The sequence below is a fragment of the Spermophilus citellus genome (assembly GCF_964194105.1).
Source record: "Spermophilus citellus genome assembly, chromosome: 15".
Lineage (NCBI taxonomy): Eukaryota > Metazoa > Chordata > Mammalia > Rodentia > Sciuridae > Spermophilus > Spermophilus citellus.
This window is the reverse complement of record NC_138195.1, coordinates 94866112-94893156: the sequence shown is the minus strand read 5'-3', so window position 1 is coordinate 94893156 and position 27045 is coordinate 94866112. Positions and strand designations below refer to the sequence as shown.

Below are 27045 nucleotides of genomic sequence, written 5' to 3'. Positions count from 1 at the left end.
GGATCCCATCCTTAGACTCGCGGGCAACAGACCACAGGCAACTTCCCGAGGGCCAAGCCCTGTGACCCATGCCTGCCTCCACAGCACCACTGGGACTTGAATTCCCTCTTCCTGTTCACCGACCCACTGGAGGCCGGCCTTGGCTCATCCGCATGTCCTGAGCACAGCCCAGAGCTGGATCCATGCTGGCCCTCAGGGCATGTTGGAGTGAATGAACTCTGGTGGGACTGTGTAGACTGAGGGTCCTTTTGTCAGTTTCCATCTCCATACCTGAGACATGGCTGCACGCTCAAGAGACCTGTGGTCCAGAGCCTCGTTGGAAACCCCTCCCCACATTCTTGCAACCTGTGGGCCGAGTTTTAAGCTCCGACTTGAGTTTCCCCACTGTTAAGATGGAAGTCTCCTCACAGGCCTCTGGAGGAACCAGGGCTGGGGACATTCCATACAGGTGTGAGGTGGCAGCTCTGATGTTAATGTGGAGGGAGAATCCGTCCTTGAAGATGACATGGTGGGTGCAGGCTCCTATGATCCACCAAGAAGGTAGTTTGCTGGGGCGCAGGTGTGATTTTCATTATTCAGTAATTTTTTTTTTGTATTGAAAACTATAATAGAGGGATTGGAATTGCATTTTGAAACCACTGCTCAACAACAGAGCTTCAATAGCATCTACTTAGGAGAGAAAAGGAACTTTTTTCCATTTGGAGCGCTTTCTAATTTATAGTAATAACTTACTCAAAAAAGGATGCATGGTAATTCTTTCAGGACACAAGTCCAAAAGTCAAAAGAAATTTGGGGATTTTATTTTCATGCTGAAATTTAGTTAAGAATGACTTAAGTGTCAAATTTTCTCTCCTCAGTTTTCACATGACTTTGAAGAAAGAGCGGTTGCAAGGACTCATCCAAACAGAAGCCAGCTGACGGACCAGGATGCTCAGTGTAAATATTTAGTGCTGGGGGTTGGCGGCTTTTAAATTTGCATCTCGATCTAACTGTATCTGCTGATTTCCCATCTGCTAATATTTCCCATCTGCTAAATACCTGCTACCAGGGGAGGGGATGTCTGTCATTCTGCCCCTGCTTGACCTCCACCTCCCCGCCACCTGAACTTGGAGCACCACCACCGTGTTTACAAGAGCACAAAGACACACAGACAGACAGACACGCACAGACCAGCCACAGGCAGCTGGGCCAAGCCAAGGGCACTTCTCAGAGAACCCCCACACCCCAGGATCTGCCATCCCCCAGATGCCACCCAGGGAGCTGCCTAGTAGCTACCTGGGGACTGAGGCCAGGCAGACCCACTAAGAAGGGGGTCCATCCATCTTTAAACTATTCGCTGAAAACACAGGGCCCCAAAGGCCATGTCACCCAACCTCAAGCACAGGGGCTGTCAGGCAGCGGGTGAGACGAGGCCTCCAGGAGCCGCAGTTGTGGTGGGGCACACTGGCCTGGAGGCTGGCCCTGGCCTGGCCATCTCTGCAGTCTTCCACTGACATCCACCTTCTCAGGGAAGGGCTGTTTGGGATTTGGCTTTGGTGGTCAGGAAAGGCCTGGCACCCCCTGCCCAGACCCTCGAATCTGTAAGACCAGATCCCAGGTGGTGTGCCGTGTCATGCTGGGATGGCCCCTGGGGCCCCTGTGCTCGCTCTGACCTGATGGAGTAAGTGTGAACTTACCCCAGCCCGCGCTTATGATGTCCATCATGTTATAATGGAGCTGGTCCATCTACACCTGTCAACCCAAAGAAAGGTTTGAGAATGACAGGTGGCCCTGTGTCGAGGGAAGGTGGCTCTGGTGCTGTCTCTGCTCCTGAGGGAACACTGCTCTTCAGAGTTGGGTTGGACCAGTCCTTAACAGACCCCAGAGCAAAGGACGAAACAGTCCCCCAAAGCACGCATTACATATATCATGCCTACAGTCCAGGCCATCCCACGAGGAACCCGCCACGCACACACTTGATTGATGGCAGCAGATAATTATTCGCAGTGTGGTTGCGAGCTTGCCTTTTTAGAAAGCCAGAGATAAGTAAAATATACGATAGCACATCAAAATATAGTGCAAGGACAACATATACAGGCAGCACATTAAGCATTATGGAAGACAATAAAGAGCAGCGGCTCCGTCCACACGCAGCCGCGCAAACCCGAGGCTTCTCCTGTGGCCCTGGGGTCCCGGGAATGTTTCATTAGTTGGAAAACGTGAGCGGATTCGTTTCCGCTGCCTCCTCCTTTCTAAAGGACACATTCCTGGTGCCCAGCACAGCTGTGGTGCTCCCACCGCCGCCAGGCCCTGGGCTTCCCTCCGCGCGGAGTGTATTGTCAACAGAAATGCTACAGTGACATTTCTCTCCCTCTCAATTACTTGCAGGCTTCTCGCCGCCCGTATAAAATACATATTGTGCTCCAGCGAGATCCACCGCGCCGAGGTCAGCGGGAACTCATTGTCCTTTGCTTCAGAACAAGACAATACTGACATCTGTAAGATCTGCTGTAAATAATCCAAGCAGTATAGGGACAGAACGAGGGCAGGGGGCGGAGGAAAGAACAGGATGGGAAGAAAGGATGAAGAGGAGGGAGCGAGCCAGGTGGGGAGGAGGGCAGAGGGACAGGGAAGGTGGGGAGGAACTTGCTGCCCATCAAGTCAGGGCCCTGAGTTTGCCTAGGGAAAGTACCTGTTGAGTGGTCTGCACCGTTTAAGGGGATGATAACATTTGGGGATGTCTACAAGGAAACACCCGGCTCAAACGTCTCTTGCACACAGCCTCTGCCACAGGTGCAGGGTGACCTAAGAAGAACCACACCAGGGGACCCAGCCTGGACTCCCTGTCCCAGCCCCAGCAGAGCTGCACACGCAGAACTTGGGCTCATGGTCTTGAATTCTAACTGGCGGGCAGAGGTCTGTGGTTCTGATCAAGCGTAACAGTGTCCCTTGCTTGGCAGCTCCAAGCAATAAGTTAAGGGTGGGTGGGGCATCACCCTGCAGTCGGAGAGTCAGGAAGTGGAGAGTCCTGGCGGCACTGGTCTTGTCCAAACAGCTGGCCTTTTAAGTCGGCACGGACGGAAATCAAAAGCACGTTTGACAACCAGTCGGGGAGACGCTCTTCTCTGAAGGACAGATTTTTCACTGAAAAGAAAATTTGGTGACAGGCAGGAGACTGTGCCTGGATGACAAATGAGAGAGAAATTCTAGTGGAGGGTCCCAGAAGTCCCACTTGACTTTTTATTTCCACCTGTGTTGGAGGCAGAGACTGAGCACGTGCCTGTGTGCATGCGTGTGCACACAGAAGAGGGATAGCTGCTCTGTGCATGTGGGCATGTGCAGGAGGGATGTGTGTACACGTGTGCACATACTCATGTCTGTGGGGCAGGCTGAGACTGCATGTTGGTATGCATGTGCACGTGTGTAGGGGGAGTGTATGTGCACACGTGTGCACGTATGGGAGCAGGAGCCTGAGTGTGTCCTCATGTGTGTGTCCATGTCCATGTCCATGTCCTGGACCCTGAGAGTGTGGGTGGCCAGTGCTGCTAAAGGGCCTGGCTTCTGCCGTGATGGGTGCTGCTCCTCTGGCTTTGCAGTAGCCACCACCTTCCCAAAGTCACAGGCAGTGCTGATTCTGATGCTGGCCTAGCCACAAATCCATTTCCACTCAGGACTTTTTACCCTCAAAGACAAAACCTCTTCAGCCTGTACCTTTTCCCTTCGGTCATATCCAGAGAAGTGAGCATGTGATTTCAATTTGAAATTAAAAGTCATGTCTGAATAACAGAACTGCATCCTCACTTCCTAATACCCTGGCTTTTACTACTTTGCATTCAACTGTGAAAAGTCTTTTAAAACTCGGAACAGCAGTAAAACTTGAATGAATTTTTGACCCATTATTGCCTAGCGGGTGTGCCTTCCAAGCTGGAGAGACTGCCAAGTTCTCACCACCTAATATTTCCACTTTAATTGTGCCACTTGAGAAATTTACGTGCCTCAAAATATGGCATGAATCTTACGCTTATTGCAGTATCATTAGCAGCAACATTTAAGCAACATCTGTGTGCTATAGAACTAATTGAAGTAGCAGAAGTGGCAGCTGTAAATCCACAGGAAGATGGCAGTTTGTACCCGGCACTGCTGAGTTAGCTACTAACTGTCAGCCTGTTCCTGCAATCTGCTCTCGAGTACCACGGTACAGGCACACAATGTCCAAAAAAATACAGCGAGAAGGCTAATGATCCTATTAACCACTTTGCTGCACCAATTTGGCTGTTTTTCCAGTTTCCTTGTTGAATTTCATTATAAATTTCACCATTCCTGTAAAACGTCCAGTGTGACTTTCAATTACTTACCTGAGCTGAGAAACACTCGTCTGGCTAGGCCACACTGTGGATTGATTTTTGTTTTCCTTGTTTAATAATCCTGCCCATTCCACTCCACCTTTCCATTGCTTAAAAGATCTTATCACATACATTTCTGGAAACAAACAAACAATAACCAAAGTTGGGGGAGCAACTTTTAAATCCTTTGTGATGTTGATATTTAAAGCAACGACATTTTATTCCCATGGATGTACCATTTTCAATAATCAATACAAGATGGCAGCCATAATTTACTATTGGTTGGGAGTGGAGGAAGCAGAGGGGTTGCTGAGTAGAATGCGGTCAGGTCATTTGAGGCTCTCGAGTGTCTCAGTGATTGGCCAGGATACGAATCATGGCCGCTGGGCAGGAGTCCAGCCATGTACCCATCTAGACTCCAAAGACACTGTTTCTCCTCCTTCAATATGAAGAAAAACGGCACCAACTTTTCCACCCAGGAGCAAGCTAAATTGGAGTGAGGGATGACCACGTTGCTGCCTCTTGCTGGAGAAGTGAGGGCTCTGGAGCCTTTGTGTTTATTCAGAAAATTTCCTCCACGGAACACAACTGGAAAAAATACTTGACATCTCCTCCGAATCCAGCCCCGTTTGCTTTTAACTCTGCGTTTGCTTGCCTCTGTCTTGGCAGTGAATGGATGTCTCTCCCTGGTGCCTGGCCTGCAGACAAGGACGTAACTGGTATCTTTCAAGCACTCAAGAGTGTTGGAAATACACAAAAGAAGCCCTCCTTCAGTATATGATGACTGGTGTGTTTGCCAACAACCCAACTTCATTAGAAAATTGGCACGTCCGCCCAGCTGCCATGTGACACGCCGTTAACTGTGGACATTTGTTGTCTTAATGCTCAAGCTCTCGGGGACTGCACTGATAAGGGAGAAACTGTCTGGAATCCGCCGACCCCACGCTTAGGGTGGCACGCCACCTCACGGTATTGAAGATCAATAGCCACGTGACTGCCTAGAGGTGACAGGTCTCCAGAATTAACTTCCTAGTACTAAACTGCGATCCCTCGTTTCTTGGTTTATTTTCTAACAATAACACATTTTAAGGGGGCCTGGTTAAAAGCCACTTATGAAACACAGTGAACAGACTCACCAGCCAACAGCTGCCAGTTTCTCCCACCAGCTCAGAGAACATCAGGATAAAAGGGCTGAAAGCCCGTTGAGCGGCAATTCCACCTTTATTGTTGTTATTGTTAATCGCCTGTTTTTGTTGTTGGGGTGGTGGTGTTTTGATCTTTATTAAAAAAAAAAAAAGGTGGTTTGAGAATTGTCCATTTCTGACTTATCAAAATAATGCAGCTTGGGCTGGGGATGTGACTCAAGCGGTAGCGCGCTCGCCTGGCATGCGTGCGGCCCGGGTTCGACCCTCAGCACCACATACCAACAAAGATGTTGTGTCCGCTGAGAACTAAAAAAAAAAAAAAAAAAAAAAAAATGCAGCTTAATAACAACGCAGGCTTGACTTCTGCCTTCGGATGCTGTGGCCCGGCCCGGGGTGTGACACAAGAGGAACGTATGCCTGTATTTTTTTTCTGTTGAAAACAAGCTCCTGTGCCTCACCGAACACCAGCTCCTCGGGTGTGAATGAAATTCCTTAAGCATTGTTTCACCTTTATGTTAAAAAATGATTATAGTTACCCAATAATGATACTTGGGTGATATGTATTGATAGTTTTACTAAAAAATGAGACAGATTTTAAAAATGCCTTTTGTTTAAAAGTATATGGCCACTAACAAATCCAAAATATTTAGTAAAGACTATATTTTCTAACGCAAAAAAGAAAAAGAAAAAGAAAAAAACAAAGAAAAAGAAAGCATCCCGAGTGGCATTACTCCAGTCAGTCTCCTGTGGTTTGCTCTTTTGGTTTATTCTGATGTCGGGAAGATCTGGCCTCACTGGACACGTGGTTGGGAAAGCCATGAGTATTTCAATGGACCCTTCAGAAACTGTGGCTATCCTCCTTGGACCCCACACCCAATCCAAACAGTAAACCTCAAGGTCAGCTGCCGCCTGGAACCCGCACTTCCAAGGAACTTCCCTCCATGGGCTCCCCGGCTCCCCTCTGCCCTCAGAGGGCCTTTGCCCAAGTGGGAGTTTTAGAGTTTTCAATCCCAAGCCCCAGTCTCCTGTGAACAGATCTTCCAAATGCTGACTCATTTCATTACAGATGTCTTAAAACACACATTTGTTAATGTCCCTCCCAGTGTTAGGACTGGTATAGAAGCTGTAGAGCACCAGGTACAGAGCCTCAAAATTCTAGTTTTGCTCCAAAAACATAACTTCTTACATCGACCACAGACACTGCCAGTTTCTCTCCCTGGAGGGACTGGGTTACCTTATTTTTGAGATGTCTGGTAAATACAGGTCTCAATTACCGTCACTTGCCAGCCCCTTTTAAGGTGGGACTCTGGCCATGTGGACTGGCCCTGAGCTCATCCCAAGAAGTGGTGACCCCCCATCCCACTATTCTGCGGGCTGTCTCTGGAAATCCTGCCACAAGGTCTCCTTGGGTCATTGGCAAGTGGCACCTCACAGCCTTTGCCCTCTGCATGGGGTCCCTGCACTGAGCCTGGGAGCATTTGACACTTCTATCCAGCTGTGTCACATCGCGTCTCCCCCTTCAGGTCTGCAAGGAGTGTCCCCCAAACCCTGCGGACAGGGGATCCCAAAGCCACAGCCTTTGTGTGCTAGGGCTGAACTTGTCCTTGCCACTTGAGGACATGCCTGGACCTAAAGAGGGGAGATGAGTCCCTGGGAGCAGATGTCCTAGAGTAGCCAGTGAATTGGGTGGCTGGACTGTGCCTGTGGTGGCTCCTGGGGCCCGTGGAGGCGATGCCCCAGACACTGGTGGGAACCGGATCCATGGCCAGCTGGAGGGCTTGCAGTGTACTGCCCAGACTGCTGAGCCAGGAGGGAAAACTCCTCACACAGAAGTAGCTCGAGGGGATCAATGAGAACCTCCCCTGGAGTTGCCAGCTGCACCAGGAATCTGACTAGCAACAGGCATGTGGCTGTCCTCAAGCATGGCCTCAAGGACCTGCTCACGGGTTTTCAAATTGTGAAATATTTGATACTAAAGAGCAAATATGTGCAATGCATATGTAGAGCAATAACGTCAAGAGGCTGCTCAACTCCCAGCACTCCTGCTGGCCCGCCTACACACACCCTCTGCACCCATCTCCGCCCCTGCCCGAGGCCCCACGTTCCACGCAGTGCTCCCTGCCTTCCGGAAGGTCTTGCCACGCGCGTGCCTGTCCTGTGTGCGCTCACTTGCCCACCTGAGCCTCACATCCCACGTGGTCTCCTGCAGCTCTCGTCTGCCGTGGGCCAGTTCCTTCCTGTCACACCATGGCTGTGGGGGTCCTTTCACTGCTGTGTGGCATTTCATCACGTGGACACACTTCCTTTCTCCCAGTGGCTGTGGCCTGATTATGGTCTTTGCTGTCACCAAGGGCCGTGCTGTGGTCACCCAGCAAAGCCTTCCCAGTGAACTGTGCTCAGGAGAGGAGTGGCCGGCTCAGGGAGGCACGTCTCCACCACCATGGGAAGACAGTGGGTGCCACGCAGAGTCCCCAGCCGCCTAGACCAGGCCTCCCGTTTGGTATTTCAGATGCTCTCTAACTTCCCGGCTCATGTGACCTGAGTAAGTTCTAAGTGCACACAGGCATTTGTGGGTGACAAGGACTGTCAGACAGGTGAGTCCTTACCACTGGGATCAGCTCAGGCTCTGAGCAGAATCTGTGGGTCACGCCAAGGCTCTATGAGCCAAGCAATTCTGGGCAAACACTTGCCTGCCCGTTGGGGCACAGCACCTGATGGGACATGGAGGTGCTTGACGGTTTCGTAGTGGCGTTACCTGCTGCTTGAGCTCTTGGAGAAGCCAGAGAGGGAGCCATGGCACACATGCAGAGCCCACCATGGAAGCAGCCCAACTGTTCAGACCCAGGGGCCAGCTGCAAGAGGAACCCACTTACCCGAGTCCTGGGCAGACCACCTGGGCACGGCAGCAGCTTGAAGATTACTAGCACTGAAATTAAAAGTATCAGGAGGAGGCCCCATGCTGGACAGTTCCCAGGCGGTCACTATTGGGGTGAGGGACTTTAAAGACATGCCCAGGACGCTGGAGACCTGGTCCTTCTCTGGATTATTTGGGCACCGACTTGTTCTTCATAAATGAAAAGTAACTCTCCTCCCAAGTGTCTTTTTATGCATGGCTTGTCTGGATCCCATCCCTGCAGGGTTGGGTCAAGGTGCTCAGCCACCAAGCACGTGACTCTGCCCTCATCTCCCTGAAGCCTGGGTGTGTCCTCTGGAAGTAGCTGACCTGCCTCTGTCAAAGCATTCCTGGTCTCTGCTCTGGCCTGCAGGAGGTGGCCTTGCTAACTGGTGCTGTGTTTCCAGCTGTGAGAAGAGCTTCCCCGGGAGTTCTTCACATAATCATCATCTTGATCTTAAATGTAAATATTGTCACCATGGTTTAAAGAGAGATGAATGGTTTGCTGACAGCTCCATACATCCTGAGGAAGCAACACCCTGAAGAACAAGCATTGCCCGTCTTCCCTCCAACAGTATCAGGAAGAGCTATACCCACAGGTGGCCCACGTGTCCCTGGAGCTGGGCAAGTGACGTCTGAGTGCTGGGCGGGGTGTCTCTGCTGAGCAGCTTACCAGCCGAGAAGTTCTGCACTTTATCCTTTAAAGAGAGATCACCATCTGCCAGTCCCGCGCCGCCTGTCTTGACATCCATCTTTGCTCCCTGGGAAACACCGGGCTCTGGTTGCTCCAAGTCAGAGGAGACAGTTGAGGCCAGAACTGGTTCACAGAGCTGCAGCCTGTCACTCAGTGCCTGAAGCCTGTCCAGGGCTGGCTCTTGCCCCACCTTCCCCTGCCATGACCGGTCAGTGGGTGCTGATGCCCTCACAATCTGGAGCCCCTCCCTGTGCTCCACCAGGCTCAGAGCCTCTGCCCTTCTGCCCTGGCCTCAGGGCGCCCCTGCCTCTAGGTCCTGTGTAGGGAGACCTGGGCCTCCAGATAGTTCCCTTCTCCTGGCCCTGTGTCAGCAGCCCTGGGGCTTCAGGACAGCCCTCTGATATATGCCACTGCCTCCCACCACCCACGTCTCCCTGACGCAGCCGGGCCTGCGGCTTTATTAGGGATGTGGTGCAAGTGTGAATACCAGCAGGACTGGGCAATTAGACTCCACATCTGAATTTCTTATATTTTCAAAGTGTTCTACACTAATTAGTTAGTTCTGTTAGCTCCAAGGATTAGTATCTTCTCTAACAAGACACACGACATTAAGTGACTTACCTAATTATGTAAAACACAAGGACGGGAGCGGAGGAGGAGCATTTCCCCTGAGCAGGGCTCAGGCCTGCACTGCCCGCTGCTGCACCTGCCTGACTCCTGCTCTCCAGGGTCCCCAGGGGAGGGACACTGCTGCAGGGTGCCCAGCCAGGAGGGCTAGGTGAGCGTGCTCACCTCAGGGCTGCCCCCTCCCAGTCTGTCTGCCAGGATGGTGGCAGCTCCCCCAAAGGCTGCATGAACAAAGGGGCCAGCAAGAAAGAGCCCCGCCCCAGGCAGTGAGCCAGAAGTGGACGCAGGCAGCGCGGCCTAGAAGACTCCCGTGAGATGAGGTTGGAGCAACTGTCCAGAGAACATAGGGCTGGGCACAGACACGTGCCCCCTCTGGGGAGATGTCACCACAAACAGGTTCCACATGCCCGTTCTTCACAGCAGGAGGTGTGCCCTCTTCCTGCCCGCTTGCCACCTGGCCCCTGGTGGCCCTCTGTTCTTTCACTTGTAACAGCCTCTCACCTGCTGGCTCTGGTGGGCGCAGCTCCATCCCCACCTCCTCCAGGAAGCCCCTCCTGGTTTTCTAGTTCTCCCCTCCACGAGTCCCTCCTGTGACTTCCCACCGTGAGCCGACACCCATGTCTGTGGATGTCCTCACTCTTCCCAGCAGGTCTGCGGCCACACCTCCCACTACCTCCCTGGGCTCCCGTGCAGCACCCTGCGTCAGGGCTCAGACACCTGCTCCTGTATGCCAAGCCTTACAGGCCCCCACTGCCAGGAGCTGTCGACCCAGAGGACAGGAGACAGGGACTCCCCACCCTTCAGGATGGCCTTGGCTCCTGAGCCATGGCCACAGGGGTGCCTACCCAGACGGCTCCTCCCTGGGTTCCCCTGGAAACAGAAAGACCCTTCTTCCACGGGACGCTGAAGGAGGCCAGAGCTGGGGGCTGTCTGCAGTATCCAGGGCCCACGGTCCAAAGGTGGGGGTTCAAGTCCTTGAGGCTTGAAATCTGACTTCTAGGCCATGGCCACCTGAGTGCAGCCCATGTGGACTTGCTGTGTCCTGGCAGTGGCCGACGAGGGCTGGGTGACAGTCCCAGAGTGCAGAGGCGGCAGCAGCAGAGGGTTCCTCCTGCGGGGCAGGTCTGAAGTCGGGGTGTCAGCAGGGCTGTGCTTCCTCTGCAGGCCTGGGAGACGCTTCCTTGTCTCCCAGCTCCCAGGGCTCCCCACACCTGGGACCTGAGGCTGCGCCCCTCCAGTCCCTGCCTCTGTCTTCACAGGGTTCCTTTTATAAGGATGCTTGTCACCGGTTCTAGGAGTGCAGCAGGGGGTCGTCCCGAGACTGCTTCACAGGTTCTGTGGATCTGGACGTGGACGTTTCTCTGGGGCCCTGTTCAGTCCACAGCAGAGGCAAGGGGGAGGCTGTATGTCCCATGCAGGACATGGCCTGTGACATCGAGGAGCTAGATCCCACCACTGAGCACCTCTACCTCTTCCTCCAACAGGCAGCAAGTTGGGATCTTTGCAGAGATACTGCCCAGCATGGCCCTGTTGCCCTGAGTACTGAGACTCAGAGGCCCTAATGTCTCCACTGAAGCCAGAGAGTTCAGATCCTGCATGAGGGGTCCAAGCTGGGGGCCAGCAGGGGGCCCGGAGGGGGCAGTGAGGAAGCAGGGGAGGCAACTCAAGGCCAGAAACTTAGAGAACCCAGTGGGCTCGGCCCGCACACAAGCTCCTGTCCTTTCCTGATGAAAAATCTGTTCATCTACGTCTGAGGCCAATTTGCTGGAAAGCACAGAGTACCTGTCCCATTGCTTCTTAGCACAGGAGTTGGATGTTGGCATGGAGAAGTACAGCAGTGACATACCTCTCGGTGTTGTGACATCTAGACGTGTCACTCTGCATCTCAAAGAGGCGGCAGCATTAAATAAATGAGTGTTCCCAGCTTGGCACGAAGCCTGGGCTGCAGACCGAGGGGGAGAAGGCTGCCTCGCTCCTTCGGCTGAGCTGAGGGCCCTGTGTGGCTTTCTCAATGACATCACATTCAAGGTCAATGCCAAGGCTGCTGCCCGACCTTTCATACTAAGTCATATTGAGGTCCAGATGTTTGTGTGTTTGGGAACTGGGTCACACAGGGCCTGCAGTCAGAGGATGCACACTTGTATAGGGTGTCCACCTGGGCTGTCCACCAAGAAAGGCCTGGGCTTCCCAAACCTGCCCAGGTGCTTGGGTTCTGCAGCACCTGCAGAATGCAAATGGCTGGGTGTGGTGGAGTTCAGTGGCCAGGGGAGTGCTGGTGTCTTATGCTCCTCGTGCAGAGGGAGAGATCTGGCAGAGGCTGGGCGAACACGTTTTCTCAGTGCTACTAAAAGGCTTACTGTGACTCCATATAACTTGATTTTTTTCTCATAAAGTTATGAATTGTTTTGACAATGAAATCATAGACTTTGACCTAATGGCTCCTCCATATCGCAGCTGCTGGTCACAGGGTCCGGGCTGTTGCCACCACCTCCTGTGGGCTTCCAGGCTCTGCACCGACACCTGTGGGGAGAGGTGTGTGCCCACATCAGGAAGGATCTGCCAGGGTGGCCCAAGGCCAGGTGTGGCTGGGGACAGAAACAGCAGCAGTCGGAGCTGTGACACAGAGGTGATGTCACACCTGAGCGCGCGTCACGTTTTTGACAAGCATGGAGGCTCGTCAGGCAGCTCCCCCACGTCCCTGGCTGTGCTGCCCGAACTCTGGGCTTCCCGTCTTCTGGATCCTTGCTGGCTTTGGGCAACGATACCAGGCGAACTTGCTCTTCCCCTGGTCAGGAGCATGTTTCCAGGATCGCTGGCCTTGTGGCACTGGTGCCAGAGGGGAATCCTTCTCCTCACACTCCCAGCTCCTGAGGAGGCCCCGTCTGGCGCCAAGCTCTGGTGAGGGCCCAGGGAGAAGCGCTCTCACCACCAGGAACCTTGGGTGGCCATGACCTTGTCGCTTCCTTGCTGCCTTCACCCAGCAGAACCTGGGGGAGGGACTGCGTTGCTTCTAGAGCGTGGCATGGCAGTCAGCCACAGGCAGCGCTGGGAACGTGACCATGACACTTGCTCACTGCCACTTCCAGAAAGGAGCTGGGGAAGGACATCAGGCTGGGGCGGGAGGTCCGAGTTCCCTGCCAAACGTACTCCATCATTCCGAAACCTTAACAGAAACAACAAGATCGTAGCAACAGCCATGAGGCGGCAGGATCTGCGAGAGATGTATGAAAACACCCTCCTGCACTGTGCCTGGCTGCTGGTGCCCAGCTCCACAGGCCCTGGGCAGCCTGGGCAGTGGGAGGGCACTGATGCTGGCGAGAAAGTCCACCCCCCAGATGGCTTCCTGCAAGGCCCTGAGCGGCTGCTTGGAGGAGTCGGGCACAACCATGAGGAGAGATGTGACAAAGAACAGAGGGCCATGATGCATGGGCTCAGGGCTCTCAGGTCAAAGGCCAACCCCTCCACGGCCCTGTGCCTGGGTGTGGCAGAGGGAGGTAAGTCTTCCTCAAGGGGTTTTGCAGCCCCCACGAACCTACTACCTTTGCACAACTCAGGTCATTTTAAATCTTCAAAACCCCGTGAAGCAGAAGCTTCTGCTGATGCTGGCTGCACCACCCCCAGGCAGTGCTCACTCCTTGGGCAGGGGCTTTTCTGTCTGTGGTCTGGACACTGGCTAAGGGCATCCTTTGTGACAACATCCTAACAGAATTGCAATGCCCAAGGAACACACAACCTTCTTGGTGGCCCAGATCTGATTGGCAGCCCAAAGTCACATCCTTCACACCAGGGCAATTTATGGCCCTGGGGGCTATATGGGCAAGAGACCGCTGAGTGTCCACTGGGTTTGGGGGCCACAGCTGCCACCCCTTTCTCTCACTTGAGTTTTCTTTGCAAAAATTTGAGATTGTGTCCTCCTTCCCTAGGTAGCACACATAGTACAGTAGGTGACACATACACCTGGCTCACTCAGCAGAGAAGGCAAAACTGTGGGCACCCTCTTGCCCAGAGATGTCATCAGCAGCACACCCTTCCTTCCCTGCCCCTTTGCTAGGCGCACACACCACTCACTGGTGCCCATTTCCAGCCCAGCCCCCTTGCCCCACCCATGAGTGACAATAGCCAGTGCTTGTGCCCAGCACCCCTGCATGTCCCAGGTAGATGCACCCTGTCCCTTGCTGAGGGGCAATTAGGTGGATTCCATTTCTTTATACAATAAACAGAACTCTGATGATATTCTTGGTCATGCCGCTCTGCACACATGCCTTGGAGAGGTGTCTTGGTTATCACTACTGTCTTTATTGGTTGGCATGCCTTGGAGTTTTAGATGTTTGGGAATCTCCTGACGGTTCTAGCACTCCTGCAGGCAAGCTCTATCATCGAGTTTACAGACAGGAACACTGAGGACCTGCCTGGGTCCCCAGGTGGCAGGACCCTGCCCTTCTAGTGCCACGTGCTCTCAGGGAGTCGGGAAAGTGCTCCCCAACTCAGTCAGGTCCCAGGGAACATGCCCTCGTGGACCAGGGTAAACCTGCTATGGGCTTTGGCCCAGAGCTGAGCACAGCAAGATAGAACCACAGAGGTAATGAAAACGACCAGCCCATCTGTGGGCCACCAGCCCTGAGCCCTGCTCAACCTCACGGTTCCCGTCTTCACCTGTTGGAACATGGTGAACTTAACTCTTGGACAAGCCACCTGTGGCTGTGTCCTTGTACTCTGAGGAGGTGAGACACTTCACAGACACTGGGCTTCGGTTGGTTTCTGGACCTGGCCAGGGAGATGACCAGACAAGCATGAGATTGCTGAATCAGGAAGGTTTGTGATTGTGTGTCCCCAGATACACTGAATCCACCCGCTACTGTGGCTCAGTCCAGCCTAAAACCTGGGCTACACAGCCTGGGTGGAAGCCTGCAAAGCTGAGCTGGGCCTACTGCCCTGCCTGGGTACCAGGGCTGGCAGAGGCCCCTGCTCTGCCCCAACACTGATCCCAAAGGCAGAGGGAAAAACTGACATCTTTCACTCCGACCCGCCCCTCCCCTGCCCCAGCATGGCATCCACAGGAGCCCAAAGGGGAAGAGTTTCCAGGGCTGCTGCTTTGCTCCTTGAGCCTTGGCTGCATGGTAGCTGCTGTCCTTCTGAGTTATGGATGAAGACCTGGTGTGTCTGGAGGCCACTGCCTTCCAGGGGTCAGGGGGCTGCAGGGAACCTGAGAAAATGCTTGCTGTGCAAGTTCCCCTCAGCCCCTGCAGAAGAGGCAGTAGGGTGTGAGGATCTGATGGGAGGCAGGGGCAGCTGGTGCCCAGAGAAGTTCACGTGATCAGCCAACCCAGAGCCAAGACGGGACCTGGGCTCCCAGACAGGGTGGCTGGGAAGCCTCTGGCCACTGACCACATGGACCTGGTGGCTGACTCCTCCTGGACAAGGCAGACCAGGGCCTTGTAGAGCAATGTTTGAGGAACACCTGCAAAATAGCCTCTTTCCAGTTCCTGGGCCACTCCAGGCTGCTGTCCCTGCAGGGTCTGCCGTGACCTCCGACCCCATCTCCACTGATGACAGCACCACAGAACAGTGCCCCTCCTACCTCGGGAGCTCCAGGGCATGCTGGGGGAGCGGGACCGTGCAGGGGAGACTGAGGCTTATTCGTGCTCCTCAAAAGTTACTGCTCGTCTCCGGGGTGGCCCTCAGAGGGAGAGGCCTTTGCTTCCCCTTCCCAGGTGCCTTTTTACCTCAGGTAAGCACCTTGAAAGCCGCGACCATCAGAGTGAGGCCTCCACCATGCCTGATCCAGCAAGCCACGGGGTGCAGAAAGGGAAGGGTCCCCGAGAACCTGCTGGTGGGGTGGTGAGTGCAGAGGGCTGGCATCAGGGCTTGTTCCTTGTGGGTGACATGGTCTTAAAAAAGCCACTGTGTGCTGCAGGGAAGCTGGGACTTGCACCGTCCCACAAGCCACAGAGAAGCCACTTCGTCACTCACACAGTGTGGAGCTGAGGGCACAGGTGCTTTGACATGCTCAGACTCACGCAATCACTTCAACCCCGACTCAGGCAACCAACGGCTCCCATAACAGAGCAATGTCCCTGGGAGGGCAGCAGCACGGCCACAACTCAGACGAGAGGCTGGCAGGTGAAGAACTCCTCCAGGTTCACAGCTGATGTGGTGGGGGCCAAGGAAGGCTGGCGCCGAAGGCGCTGCCCCTTCTGTCCAGAATCGTAGGACATTCGAGCCTTCCTGGGCATCAGGAGAGTGGGCACGACCACGGGGCGTGTACCCTAGGGTGTGCTCTGGCGGATGGCCGGGCCTGCATCCCCACAGCTGGGCTGGAGGTTTTGTCCAGTAACAGGGCGGCACACTTAGGCAACAGCTTCCACCTGAAGACCTGCAGGGCCCCCACAGGACATGGCTCCCTGTGGGGCCTGTGTAGCTCCCCCAACCCCGAAACACCCATGAGGAGAGATCAGAGCCATGGAGACCTGTGAGGAGCTTCCCAGCCCAGGGCCAGGCCAAGCACCAAACACTCCTTGTCTGCTAGTGGGCAGTGAGGGGATGGCGACTGTCTCAGCTCCTCTGAAGACCCCCAGAGGCAGGCTGGAGGAGATTCCCACAGAGGCCCAGGGAGGGGTGGCTTCAGGGCAGGGGCCCCAGGGCCAAGTCTGCACAGGGGAGAACCAACCGCCCGCCCGCCTGCCTGGACTTAACTGCAGGTTGCATACCTGCTCCCACGCCGCCTGCCAAGAGAGTCACACATGTGCATCTACTTCTCCTTGTAGCTATGGCAATCAAAACAGGCAAAAGCAACACTTTTTTGCACTATATCTCATGTTGGACACTGATATTTTCTCCAGCTGGGTTTTTCTTAATTTAAGTCAACAAATCAATCTGGAGGCCCACATATGCTAGCGTGTCGGATCCAAGAGAAATGACGCGGAGCAGAGGGGCTCCGGTGTGGGAGGTGTGGTGTCATATGGGGGCCGCTGCCAGCTCCACCCAGACCCGGGGTGAGAGGAGACAGAACTCTGCAGCCCTCACTCCTCCCAGGACCTTCTCTGGAAGCCACAGAGACCGACCAAGCTCAGACACTCCATGGGACCAACTCAGAGCTAGCACAATCATCCCAGCCTCCTCTTGGATACCCTCGTGCTGTGTTCTCCCCATATGCATCAAGATTTGGGGACCCCGTCCTGCACCCTCAGGGCACGGAGGTCTACAAAGCAGGCCTCACTTACCTTATCCCCCACCCAGCGTGGGACTTCCGACACTCAGTAAATGGAAGCCTGAAAGTACATTCTTCACAGGGGTTTGGCTTTGTTTTCAAAAGGGCTCCCAACCACCCTGATGCCACACTGTACAGAATCGATCTTAATTACCAACCATGTGGAATTTTTCCTTGTGGCTTTTTTTCAATGAAAAAACATTAATGAGAAACTTTAAAGGCTTGTTAGCAGTGTCCTTTCATCAATCAGAGGTGCTGTCAGGCCAGGCTCTGATGTCAATTTGCACCTCTGCCCAGCGTCCACTTCCTACCTTCTCATTCACCTCGGCCCCACCCCCACCGCAGACCCTTGTCGGGGCCGCCCTGGGTGATGGAGGCCAGACCTTCTCCATCTGTCAGCAGCTGGAGCCGCAGGGTCCCGAGGACTCTGGACGGCCGCCCTTGGTCACCTGGAGACACATCAGGACCGGTAGTTTCTCTGGCCCTGGCTTCCGAGGGCCACCACCCCCTTGCTTCACATAGACAGAGCGACGCTGTTGGCGGGGGCCTTCTGCAGAGTCCTGCTTTTTGAACTGATAAGTAAAACCGACGTGAACTTCAGCTTCTTGAATGCGAACTTTTAATCAAACACCAGTGAAGGAGCAAGAAAACCCCAGAGGGCCCGAGGGAGGCCAACCAAAGATAAAACCCCTGCCCGAGGGCCCCAGCCACCCCCTGCAACCCCACTGCCTCAGAGCAGCCAGAAAGGATGCAAACAAGACAGGCGGAGGCCCGGAAGCAGAGACCGAAGGGCTCAGTTCCCGACTGGACTTCTAGGGGAGCCCAGAGGAAAACCGCCCCCTGGAGTCCCACATTAAGCCAATTTGTCTGTCACTCCGGAGTCCTCCCCCATGCTGTCTGAAACCCCAACAGCAGCGGGATCTCAGGAAGCTCCGGGGGGAAGTGGATAATTTTCACATTGATTCAGCTGTGACTTCCTGCACGTCCCGATGGAGGTGAGGTCCCGGCTGGCACTGCCACCATGGGCACAGTTACGACAGACAAGGTGGGTAAGACGGGAGGCAGGAAGGCAGGCGGGGCCGACAGCGCTGTCGGGTCCTTGCAGACCAGATCTCGGGTCACCACGGAGCTTGCAGAAGTTTACCTCGTTGCAAGGACCTCCCCAGGCAGCCTGCCCAGATTGCCCACACCTCCCAGGGTTCCCGCCTCTCACCGGCCACCGGGGACTCCCAACAGCGTGGGCTTTGATCTTGGTCTGCACTTTCACAGGAGGTGAGCTCTGGGATGGCGCGGGTGCTCACAGACCATCGAGGAAACACAGCCAGATGTCTTCAAGTGGACATACCCACACTGGACACTCTTTAGGCCCCTGGAGCCACAGGATTCAGGGTGACCAGGCAGGAGTGAGCAGCAGCAAGGAGAGAGGTGTGTCCTGGAAGACCGAGAGTCTCCTACATGATCTGGATCTCCGGCACACAGCTGAGCTGCCAGGGTTGTTCAGGAAGCCGTCTCTGCCAGGCAAGGAGCGTTGGGAGTTAAAAGTACCGTTCAGTTACCGACAGGGCCAGCCTGCCACTTCCCCCCAACGCCTGCTGCCCACCCCTCACTTCTAGAACTGCAAAATCACAGCCCCCGTCACAATCCCTCTGGCAAGAATCCTTCAGATTTCCTTGCACAATTAGTTTGCCGTCTTCGGGTGTGAGGAAGTCAGACTTACGCTGCCACTTCATGACATTCCTCAGGACGTGGTGAAGTGGGTGATGCCTGTGTGACATTTGTGTCCCTGACGGGAGACGGGATAAAAGCTCTCACACTTGCAAACGTGGCCCCAGGAGCAAGGCGTGCCCAGTCTTGCACCCGGCCCCCAGGGGCGCGTGAGGCAGCACAGCCAGCCACGCCATGATCTCCGTGTCAGCTTTCAAAGCCCCACAGTGCTGGCCGGGGAGGCCTGGCAGGTGAGGGGACCTGGGGCGGAGGCCAAAGAACACAGCTTTCTTGTTTCGACATTTCTTTTTATTTGGAAAATATTTTTGTATTTCTTTGTGCCTTTCCTTTTCCTCTTTATTTGCACAAGCTGCACTGTAACCTTGAGCCAAGCGGCTCTAGGCAACCCGTGCCAGCGTTTCATGTCGGCCTCTGCACAGCCTGTCCTTGCAGCAGTACATGGCCACACGGTGCGAGTCCCGCTGCTCTGTCAACGGCCACCTCAGGGCATCTGTGGAGCCTGATATGACAGTGCCGAGGAGACCCTAGGAGACAGAACAGACGTGGCTTCTGCACTGCTCCAGGGCGTGGCCCAAGCAGGCGTGGCCCAAACAGGCCTGTCTGCAGGTCCAGGTTGCCTGAAGCCGCCAGGTCCCCTTGGTGGTGCTGACATGCTGGGGGCTCGGCCCTTGCTGGTCACACCGCCCCCAGCTCCTCTCAGAACCTGGCCCCTCATGGAAATCTGGAGGTTACATGGGAGGTGTGTAGGGCACTCGGGGGCTCCCAGGCCAGGAGGACTCCTTCAGGGCCATCTTGGGCCAGCCTGTTTAAGCTCACAGACAGCAGCAAGGCTGGGGTCTCCCACAGCACTCTGCAGCCACAGCGCCCTCTGTTGGAATGCAGGCACACAGGATGCACTGAGGCCATGGACCTGGAGCTGCATTTGGGAGCCAGGACCCTTCTCTACTCAGGCAGAGGACAAAGGCAGCAATTCCTGGTGACTCTAGGGCAATGGGAGCCAGGTGCAAAGCACAACTGAGCTTCGGAGCCCCATGCAGAGGGCACCTGGCCCTCCCCCACATGTCTTCCCAGACTCATAATACAGACACAGACCCCTTTGCCTTCACAGTGACACCAGGTCAGAGAAGGAGCCAGAACACACTTGAGGCCAGACAGGACGTGCTCCTGGGTGTGCAGCTCAGGGTGCTGCCAGGGCTCTGTCCCGAGAAACCAGGTGTCTCAGACCCATCCTCAGATGGTGGCTTGCCTCACTCCAGGGCGACAAGGACAACCAAGCTCGGGATGACGGTTCTGGTCATGCCACTTCACTGTGTTTGAGGAAACACATCCAGAGTCCATTTGGCGAATATAAGACAAAGATAAAATAAACGGTGGATTGGGGAGAAAGGGCCAGAGTTTGTCTTCCTTGGTGGTTAGGTAACATGTAATGCCAAACATCGCCACACTGTGCACATCAGGGGGCTGTGTGTCCTTCTCGGGTGACACATGAAAACCACTCGAGCTTTCCTGCTGGGTCCACACTGTCACAGAGCCTGTGATAAACACAGTGTCCCCTGGATGGCCGGCTGCATCTTCCTTGCTCCACACCCTGAGCCACCGGCATACTTGGTTTTAAAGCTAAAAGAATGACATGATCAGATGTCACATGGAGCCAACGGGAGGCCTGGGAACAGTCACCACTGCTGCTGTGGGTGTGAGCTGACCACCACTGTGTTAACTTGGACTTCCAGGCTCGGCTCTGGGGCCTACAGAAGCCTGTTCCCTACCGACATGCTGCCCAGAGAAAGGAAGAGCGCCTGGGATCTGGCTGGGGGAAAGCCTGCTCTCCCAGGAAGGTGTCGGCCCAGCCAAAACCCGTCCCAGGAGCGGTGCTTCCCATCTGCTTTGGAGCGAGGTTATTTTCTATGGTGCAGAAGGTGTGCAGACCTGCCCCGCACCTTCCCCAGTCGGGAAGGCAAGTTAGAAAGCCTCTACAGAGTACCAGCCTCTCTGGCCTGGCCTCTCCTTCAGGGAGACTCATGTGAGTGCTAGGAAACACACGGGCATCACCTCAGTGGGGCAAATGCCCAGGAAGGACAGGGGAGACTGCTGGGTGGAGCCCACCATTCAGGGTGGACAGCCTGGGACAGCCTGAGTGGGGTCCTGGGGCAGCCAGCTGTTGCCTGTGGGTGCCAGATGCTTCTGCCTTCCTGGGCAGGGCCTCTCAGGCTTGCCAGGCCTTCCCCACTCTCCTGTTCCCATTTTAACGGGCATTAAAAATGGAACAACGCCTGCGTTAGACAGGAGACCCTACCACACACAGGCTAGCCGGCCGTCTGAACTCATTCTGCTGTGAAGTGTGGAAACCAGAAAGGGCAGACGCGCCACGTCCCCGGGGACACATCCACTCTTTTAATACAGTGGTGCCACACGCATCCTGCTTTGGGTGCACCATTACATTTATGTGTCACTCAAATGTTCACTTCAAATACACACACTCAGTTTCGGTCAGCACCCTGGGAGCCAGTGGTGCCACCAGCTGCCTCGAGCCAGGTCCTGCCTTGACTCGACACCCCGCAATCTGGCTTCCCTGCCTGGGCAGCCTCGTGGGCCAGCAGCCACTCCTTCACGGATCGTCCTCCTGTGTAGTTGCCCAGGGCTCCACCGCTGCAGACCACTCTGTGACATGGGACGAGGATGGGGACCTGGAAAACAGAAGGCACCACCATCGATCTGGCTGCAACCACGAAGGGCCCAGCACCCACCAAGCAAGATTTGGCTGGCTGCTGGCTGCACCCCTGCCCTGTACCCCAGTCAAGCCGCGCATCTCTGGGTGCAGTGAGCAGTACATGACGTGGGGCTGCTTCCTCACAGCCCCAGACTCAGGAGGAGAAAACATCACCGGGGGAAAGTTTTAGCAGTTAAAATTCCACTTCCAAGATCTGGGGAGATGGAACCTCGTGACATTTGTGAGCTCTAACAGGAAGTTTCAGGGAGTATGGTCTTGACAGGCCATGTTCAGTCCAGGATGGTGATGCCACCCACTCCTGGTTTAGTAAATAAAATTTTATTGGCACACAGCCACCCTTTGGTCCCATGTCATCTGTGACTGCTTTGCCAGGCTAAAATATCCAATGTGGCTCTTTTTAGGCAGAGCTGGCCAAGGTCCACACATGTCCATGTGCTGGGACATGTTACCCTCCTTTGCCCTCTGGGCACCCAGAGGAGCCTGAGAGGGGCCAGTTGCCATTCTAGTGCCAGTCCATAGGCAGCAGGGCATGGCCTGCTGGTCTCTCAGTCTCAGCAAGGTGCCTAGACCTAGTGCTGCGGCCTCTCACAAAGATAGTTTGGGGAGACAGGGCTGCTTAGCTCTTTAGCCTGAGAGGAAAATTGAGTCCTTACACTCTCATCTCACACCAGCATAGTGCCATCAAAGGCAGGCCACCTGCCAGGGAGAATAAGTCATGACACTCAGACATCTCTGCAGGCGACCAAGGCAGCGATGCTGATATAGTGCAAGTGTGTGCGTCTGCTCACAGGCTTGGGTCTGTGTGCTCTGAGCCACGTGCCCAAGATCACCAGCAGTGTGAGATGACACCACACGGGTCCCAGAGGTAGGGCAGGCAGGAAAATCCCAGAGTGCCCTACTTGTCTCAGATGGCTCCCCTTGGAGACAGGACCCAGCCCAGTATTTTCCTGGCCTGGGGTCAGCACCATGCAGATCTGTGGCTGACATTCCAGATCCAAGGTTCCCGATGCCAAGAGCTCATGAGTGCAGGATTCCAGGCCAGGCTCGCGGCCAAGTGGCTGTGTTCACCACTCCTGCAGCCACACGGGCTATGATCCTGTCTGAGACTTCCCTCTTTGCAGCCCAGCCCACCAGGAAGAGAGAGGCCCTATTCTCTGCAGAGGGCTACGTGCCTTCTCCAGCAGTGGCCCTCAGGGGCAGTCTGCCTTGGTCCTTGTGCTGGTGGCTGGGCTGTGTGGACAAGAAGCAGTCCACAGTCAGTGGGGGCCGGGAAACTCTGGCCTCAGCCACTCTCACTCACAAGGGAGGGAGGGATGGGAATGCCCAGCTCAGCACCCTGGTGAGGGTGCTCTGATGCCTTCAGAGAGAGGGTCTGTCCATGCCTCTGGGGAGGCCTGAGCCCAGCCACTTGGACTGGAGATGGGGGTCTGATTCTGGCGACAGTTACTGGAAGATGCTTTGGCCATGCCATTCTCCAATCTTGTTCTAATCCTAGTAAAGTTAATATATCTTGGAATCCCCCATCAATTCCTCATTTGGCTCAGAGTATAGGTAGAAAAGTCAGGGATATAATTTATAGTCCCCTGAAATCCACTCTGGTCACCTACCTCTGTCTGGTTGGTAGTAAAACAGTTCACACTCAGCATACTGTGGATAGCCACATCTACAATTGTGTAACTGTCCCCAGTCTGGGGGTACACGTGTGCTGACTTCCCAGAACACTGGGGGCTCAAAGGCCATTTTAGCTTAAGGATCCCAGCAAGCTGTTCTGAGAAGAGCTGCCGAGGACCAATTCCTCAGGATGGCTATGTGGCAGGGGCTCAGCACAGCCCCATTCCTGTAAGGAAAGGTCTGCCGGGAATCCTGAGGGAACAGTCTCAGTCGTGTGCAGCTCACTGTGACTGGGGAGAAGAGCTTGGGTCCTCGGCCACCAAAGGCCCCAGGCATGTGGTGATGTTGCTCCATGAAGAACAAACTTCCAAGAGTGCAGCTACAGGGACAGGCAGCCTCTCCAGAGGTGGGGCAGGGCTTAGTGCTCATTCTGGAAGGCTCTGAGCCATCCTGACACAGGAAGGTGCACAGCAGGTGTCTGGGTTGGAGTGGGGCTATCTTGGACATCCCCAAGGCTCCCTAGTTCTGAGTGCCCTGCTGTGACAGGAAACAGCCATTGCAGTAGGTCCCCACAGGCAAGGGCTCCCAGGCTGCCACTGGGACCAACCTGACTCCTGCCTTCTGTCCTCCTCGCTCACCCGTGCTCAGAGCTCTGCAGCCCTTGCCTCTCCCCACCCTCTGTGGTGAGTGCACTGGACAAAGTGGGGAGCTGTGTCGCAAGGGGAAGCTGCTGGGCACACCCGCCCAGAGCTCTGAGCTTTGCACCTGGAACCCTCTGCCAGAGGCCCTCGGAGCAGGCCATCCTGTTGTCATCCCACTTGCCAAGTGTGCCCCTCAGGGCCCATGACATAGGTCCCAGACCCATCTTGGACACTGTGCTTAATGAGGTCCCTGGAAGCAGGTCCACCTGCTGCTGTCTGGTTGGGCACAAAATAACTGGGAAGTCACGAGCCACTTGTAGATTCAAGCAGGAACGAACTTCATTCCCCAACCCACTCGAACTCTATGGGAACTCTGTGAGAACTCCACGGGAACTCAACGGAAACTCCGTGAGAACTCAAAAGTAGCGAGCACCCGAGGCAGCAGGAGCCGCCCCTTCTGGCAAAATGCCAGGCACCATCTTGACCTGGCCCGGGCTCTCAACATCCACCCCCGACAGCCCGGCCCATCCTGCAGACCAGGTGAAGAGCTCTCTGAGTACACCCAAGCCAGGTATCAAACCCAGGCCACACAAAATCTCTCACCCGAGCTCACACGGCTGCTAAGAGACAAAATGTGGCTGAAGCCACTCAGACCTGCCCTGAGGGCTCCACGCATGCACTGCCTCTTCTCTGAGTGGTGGTGGGACCTCGTGGGCTGGTGGCCTGGGCTGGCAGATGATGGGGCCTGGCTTCTCCCACCTCATAGAACTTGGCCTGGTTTGACGACAAATTGTGGGTTAGCATGCGGCATGCAGCAGCTAACCCCAACCTTCTTGGAAGGAGCAGCAGAAAACACTGAGAACAGATACTTACTCTGATGGCTTTCACCAAACATAGCAGTCACTTTAAAAATTAGTTCGAGGACAGTATTAGATAATACCCAGTTCTTAGTTTTGACTGAAAAAGAGGTAGGTGTGTAACTCCATCTAGTTTATAAACATTCAGGCACAATTCCAAGCGCTTTCCTAACAGCAGACTTCACAACTGAGCTTTGATTTTTTTTCTCTCTCTCTTGATGAGCTATGAGATTATGGAATCGAGTAAGATGAGCCACCCCCTCCCTCTTCAGTGTATCAATACAGACACTGGGACGGATGGCACAGAGCAATTATGTGACAGCTAGGGCCAGTCTCTGTCTCAAGTATGGACGGATAGGGAGCAGGTGACCTACCAAACGTTACCACTTGAAACAGGGACACTGCTTCTCATCAGTTTTGGTGGCAGGTTTCCGACTATTACAACAATGAAACCCACTAAAATTTATTGGGACCCTGAGGGCATTTTCAAAGGATCTGCACCCTCTCCGCTCTCTTCTTTAAAGCCTGTGCTGCATAATATGTAATTTTTATCAATAAGCAAGAAGCTCATAATATCACAGCTGCATTGAAATCTTCATGCTGTGAAATCTAATTCATCCAATACACGAATCCATCACTTACGCAGACCCTTTCTCAAATGCTATAAAACTTCCAAACCCATAGATTTGTCTCCAACAAAAATAACATGAAGGGGCCTTTCAATCAATAATGGAATCTCTCTGATTCTGGAACTGGCTGAGTATTTCTTCCAACTTCGCCTTTGTTCTTCTGGGCAGAGCCCACAAGGGAAAAAGCTTGTTTTCACTCGCAGCCTCATCAATACCTAAATCCTGGTGAACAAGTGACACGGAGAAGCTGTAATCAATAGCTCCCTGTGCGTTTTTTTCTTCTGGTCAAATGGTTCAGCTCCACTGACAACCCTGACACTTAGAACATGATGCTAAATCTTTATCAACAGCCATCTGGGTGGCTGGCAGAACAGGACTCAGGGGTCACCAACGCTCATGGCGATCCGCGAGCAAACTCTCTCCTCAGGAATGTGTTTGTTTAAAAAAGGTGGGAAACTCTCGAGCTTGTATTGATTGCCTCCGAAATGCATTTAGCAAATTCGGTCTGAGGATGGAACGGAAGGGGGTGTCGTGGCGGGAAGGCAGATTCTTCAATTCTCATCATAGGCAACTGGCCATCCTCTGGTGCAGGGTGGGGTGCAACCTTCCTCGAAGGTGGCAGGTCCTGCCTGGAAAGCTTGGGACAACTCAAGCTCTAAAATGGAGGTGACTCCCACACCACAAAACCCATCCCCTACTCTGGATGGGGGTGGTGGGGAGGCAAACCCATGCCAAAGACCAGTGCCGTGACACGCACTGGTCCTGTTTTCGGAGAGCCACCGAAGGAATGGTTGCTGGAAGAGCTTCCTGGTGTAACACTCCGAATCCCCTTTCTATTCTCCAGCGCACAACTGTTGTGGTGAGCCTGTCTTGACTTGGTGGGCGGTGATATACACAGTGCCATGTCAGCTTAGCTAGCAGACACCCACTGAGGACAGGCCACCAGGCCTGGCTGTCTCTAATAGGGGCATTTTCTCCCTTAAACCTTGGGCTTCCTTCCGACCCTCCCAGTCCAATTAAGGAGGCTTCCAGTGCAGCAAGGAGGGAACCTACCGCCCTGAGCTGCTGCACCTGGCACAGCTGCAGGTTATCTTCTCCAGCATCTTGGGCACACCTGTGTACAAACTGAAGCTTCTCAGGTACGGTACCTGCTGGCACCGGCAGAAGCCTGTAGAGGGCCATGGAAGAGCTCCCCAACATTGAGGCCACCCCTAACATAGGAGGGTCAAGGATTCAGAGAGTGAGAGACAGGTGCCCAGAAAACCTTCCCTCTGATTCACTGACACCCCCTTTCCTGGTTCAGCACATGATGGGGACATCCATATGTGTTCTTTGTGGGCATTAAGAGTTTAAAGCCCGGTGAGACCCTATTTTATAAATTTCAGTGACTGAGGCTGTATCTGAACAGAGACGTTCATAGAGATTAATAGCAGGGGAAAGCCATGCTGGTTTGCAGAACAATAAATGTTTCTGAATATTGCCAGGAGCAGGTCACTAAGCAGTCACAGAATCTCCATCACAGAGTGTGAGGAGGGACTGCTGGCACCACAAAAGGCAGGTGGGAGGTGTGGACAACCTGTGCATGTCAGTCATGGGAGCATGCCTTGGCCATAGATGAAGCCAGTTGTGCACACCAAGGGAGCAAGGAGCACTGACGCGTGCTATGGGACGGCCTCCACCTTCAGGTGTGCAGAAGGAACTGTACAAAATGACCATTTTCACTGCCCCCCCATATTAAATCACCTGGTTGGTTCTGCTTCCTGCTGCAGGGGAGGCCAGGGGAACGCACAGCCACCTTCTCTCTGGCCTGGTAGGAGGAGTCAAGCCTCCATGGGGGAGAAGTCAAGGACCCACTGCACCCAAGGGGCATGCAGAGGAGAGGCACTGCCTTCAGGGGACATGCAGCAACGCAGAAGGAGGCGTAAGAGTGTGAGCACCCGCGCTCTCAAGGAGTGTTAACGGAGCC

The 27045-nt window shown here is 54.4% G+C and overlaps 1 protein-coding gene across 2 annotated transcripts in view; it reads right to left on the bottom strand.

Moving 5' to 3' along the window:
- Positions 1-18879: 18879 nt before the first annotated feature.
- Positions 18880-27045, bottom strand: part of MGMT (O-6-methylguanine-DNA methyltransferase) — a 232729-nt gene continuing 224563 nt past the window's right edge. For both annotated transcript variants that reach the window (XM_081266970.1, XM_081266971.1), the window contains 2 exons: positions 19706-21297; positions 18880-19137 (listed from right to left, as the gene is read on the bottom strand). In XM_081266970.1, the coding sequence (XP_081123096.1) occupies positions 21091-21297 (207 nt within the window). In that variant the 3' untranslated portion in view covers positions 18880-19137; positions 19706-21090. The remainder of the gene's footprint in view (positions 19138-19705; positions 21298-27045) is intronic.